This window comes from Oryza glaberrima, chromosome 10, assembly GCF_000147395.1.
Source record: "Oryza glaberrima chromosome 10, OglaRS2, whole genome shotgun sequence".
NCBI classification, from domain to species: Eukaryota; Viridiplantae; Streptophyta; class Magnoliopsida; order Poales; family Poaceae; genus Oryza; species Oryza glaberrima.
Genome location: NC_068335.1, coordinates 9265513 through 9268452, shown reverse-complemented (window position 1 = coordinate 9268452; position 2940 = coordinate 9265513). Strand labels below are relative to the sequence as shown.

The following is a 2940-nucleotide window of genomic DNA, read 5'->3' as shown; positions in this document are numbered from 1 at the left end:
AACAACATATTACGAAACACTGTCTATTGTTGACCCAGCTATACATCCCAAATAATGAATCACATGGATTTCCATTTTGCAAGAGAAACAATGCTGTATGTCAGGTGGGTAGGAAATCCAAACATGGCTAAACCATCCAAGTAATGTGTCCACGAAATTAAACTAGCTTGCATGTGCCCTTCTTCGTAGCATGCATGTGGTCAAACGGCCAAAGCCATCGTTGCTGATGAGCAAAACACCATATCCCTGTATATTATCACCACCGTTTTAATGCTAATGTTGTAGAAACATCGCGTCCTGCAGTACTCATCGTACCTGATGTCCTTCGTATAAATATCATATCATGTACACATACATGTCGACTTCATGTAAAATATTGTTCTGTTTTCTTTTATGTAAAAAATGTTTATGCATGTTATCTTCATTGCCATCTTATCCACCTTTGAATAATTGGTGGCCCCCTGTTTGCATCATTCTTATTAATCTTGGGGGAAAAGAATTATTACGAGAACCATGACAAACCTTTTTATATATGCACTGAAACATGCTAATTAAACTCATAAATCATATAGGCTTGATAAAATTACCTGTGGCGTAGCGCGCTCTTATAGCTAGTAGATCTGATGAGGTATAGAGGTATTTGATACTACGTATAAACTCGTGCGTATTTTAATTTGGAGTGCGTTTGCTCTGGTCGGCGAAGCATTGTCTGTTTCCATCATTCCATTGCTGGAGGCAATGGACAACCCTCTGGCGTAGCACAAATATTGAGCCCTTTGACATGCAATCAATCAACGAAATAGTACGTCAGTACAATACCTCGTCGGCTTGGTCAGTTAGCCGAGTTTAATTTATCCCTCACAAATTACTCTATTCCCGATGATTTATTATAATTGCATAAAACATTTTTTAGGTACTAAAAAATATATGACATCCACAGCTCTCTGCGTGCAAGAGACATGGACCTAGTTTAAACGATCCTTTCAAAACCTCTGATGAATAGCTTTTTACCTAGATACAAAGTCACTGATTTTGAAAAGTAATTCATAGGTAGGCTTTTTTATGAAAATGTGAGGCCGTCAGAAGTTCAGAGAGCATGTGTAAACCTATTAATTAGTATTAATATATTAACAATAACCAAGTGCTACGGTATATATAATTAATCCAGGTGATCCAGTACACATAATCCTTTGTCGACACAACAAACTTCACTTCAATTTATTACTAGTTTCATCCATAGAGCTCGAAATCAACATTACAATTACAACTACACAACGGATCTTTGAGTAGGCCAGGATCGATATAGAACCTGTCCTTTCCATGAATCCATTCAAATTTTACTCGACTTAAGAAGTAGGATATGATTTTTTCCTACTCTTGAGAAATAATGCTTTGGTGCCCAAATTATTGTTCGTCACAATACAAAGTAACACACTGGAACAGCACAAAACCATGCATGGAAGTAGCTTTTGGTTTTAAGCCCCGAGCGTCCAGGACTTCCCATCAGTAGCGCCAGGAACCTAGGAATGATGGAATAAACCAAAACATTCCAATTGTTATGATCACCTCCAGGCTCCAGCATATATATGCAGCTAGATAAGGTGCACAAGTAATGTCTATATTAACACACATTTTCCCATGTAACATGTAAATCGTAGAAGAAATTAGTTAGATGAATGAGCTACATATATATAAATAATTTCAATATATAATTTCCTACTTGTATGTCAAACAAAGCTACATTTTAAACACCACCAGTATTACTATTCAGTAAGTAATTAATTATAGTTGTAAATATTGTATTTGAATAAATTAAAATGCTTGGAAACCAAAATACCAATTTCTGAATTTCATAATGACAAAATGGAAAGGGCCTATATATAGAGATTCAAAAAGGTGGTATGGATACCACAGGATCATTCATTGGAGTGTAGAATGCATGGACATGAAGTTCTTTGACATTTTCGCCAGGAGTTGACTGGATAACTTTCTGCTTGATAATGCCATGAGCCAAGGCAAATTCCCCAGTTCCACAAGAGATGGCCCACTGACCTTCTGCCGGAGTAGTGCCCATCACCTGAAGCATAGATCCCTTAAACCTGTTCGATGTACATGAGCATTATTTGCCGTGAAACCAGCTAGATAAAAATTTACTTTTATTCACAGTAGACAATTTAATAGCTTCATCAAAATTCATATACCACATTGATAAACCACTGTGGTTGGAATACAACTTGCATACTCTATATAACAGGGAATAATGTATATATTGAAATAAACTCTAGCTAGGTAGCCTCACTGGAATAAGAACTTGTGGATTAATTACCTGTCGTCCTCAAACACTATGTTGAAGGAAGCGTACCAGCTTGTATTGTTGTAACTAGTCTGCATATGGAAACCTTCTGCCCGTGCAACAATCTTTGCATTGGGATCAAGAGAATCAGAAATTGTCCATGCAGTAGTAGCTGTCAGACCAAAATCGTTGGGTCGCACTTTTGGGTTCAGTATTACTTCTTGGTCACGGTTTGGTCCCCTGTCAGCTTGGCGTAGGTACAGGTGCATGTACAGCTCGTTTTGCTGAAGTGGGCACTCGACAGGAGCAATCTCATAATAGGCCATTTTTTCGGCACAAATGGTTTTGGGTTTTGTTGATTATGGAAAGAGGAAGGAGCTATGAAGAAACAATCAAGGCTCAGCTGATTCTCCTTCCTAGCTCCCGTGTTGTGAGAGATGAGGTAGGGATATATGGTATTTATAAACCCTAGAGCTATCGCAAGTGCCCAAGATGTAAATGATGGTTGGATCCTCTTTTGCTCATTGAAAAATTCAAATATGTTTTTGTTCCCTAGTTGGAGAGATAAGTTCAATATAAATAAATAAGTTGGTATGAACGTAAGATGATATTCAACTTGACTACATGTACCAGTTGTGCATCTGTCT

General features: G+C 37.6%; 1 protein-coding gene across 1 annotated transcript; it reads right to left on the bottom strand.

Annotated features, from left to right (window-relative positions):
* Positions 1 to 1190: 1190 nt before the first annotated feature.
* LOC127753241 (dirigent protein 1-like) lies at positions 1191 to 2704 on the bottom strand. Its single transcript, XM_052278717.1, has 3 exons — positions 2327 to 2704; positions 1910 to 2099; positions 1191 to 1520 (listed from the first exon to the last, which is right to left on the bottom strand). The coding sequence occupies exons 1-3, from the start codon at positions 2617 to 2619 to the stop codon at positions 1476 to 1478; spliced, it is 528 nt and encodes a 175-aa protein (XP_052134677.1). The 5' UTR covers positions 2620 to 2704; the 3' UTR covers positions 1191 to 1475.
* Positions 2705 to 2940: the final 236 nt, after the last annotated feature.

Bases quoted from the DNA above. Each gene is read 5' to 3' on its own strand.
- LOC127753241 (XM_052278717.1), bottom strand. From the start codon at position 2,619: ATGGCCTATTATGAGATTGCTCCTGTCGAGTGCCCACTTCAGCAAAAC. The intron at 2,100-2,326 runs GTAATTAATCCA...TACATCGAACAG, and splicing joins ATAGTGTTTGAGGACGACAG to GTTTAAGGGATCTATGCTTC. The intron at 1,521-1,909 runs GTATCCATACCA...CATCATTCCTAG, and splicing joins CTCCAATGAATGATCCTGTG to GTTCCTGGCGCTACTGATGG.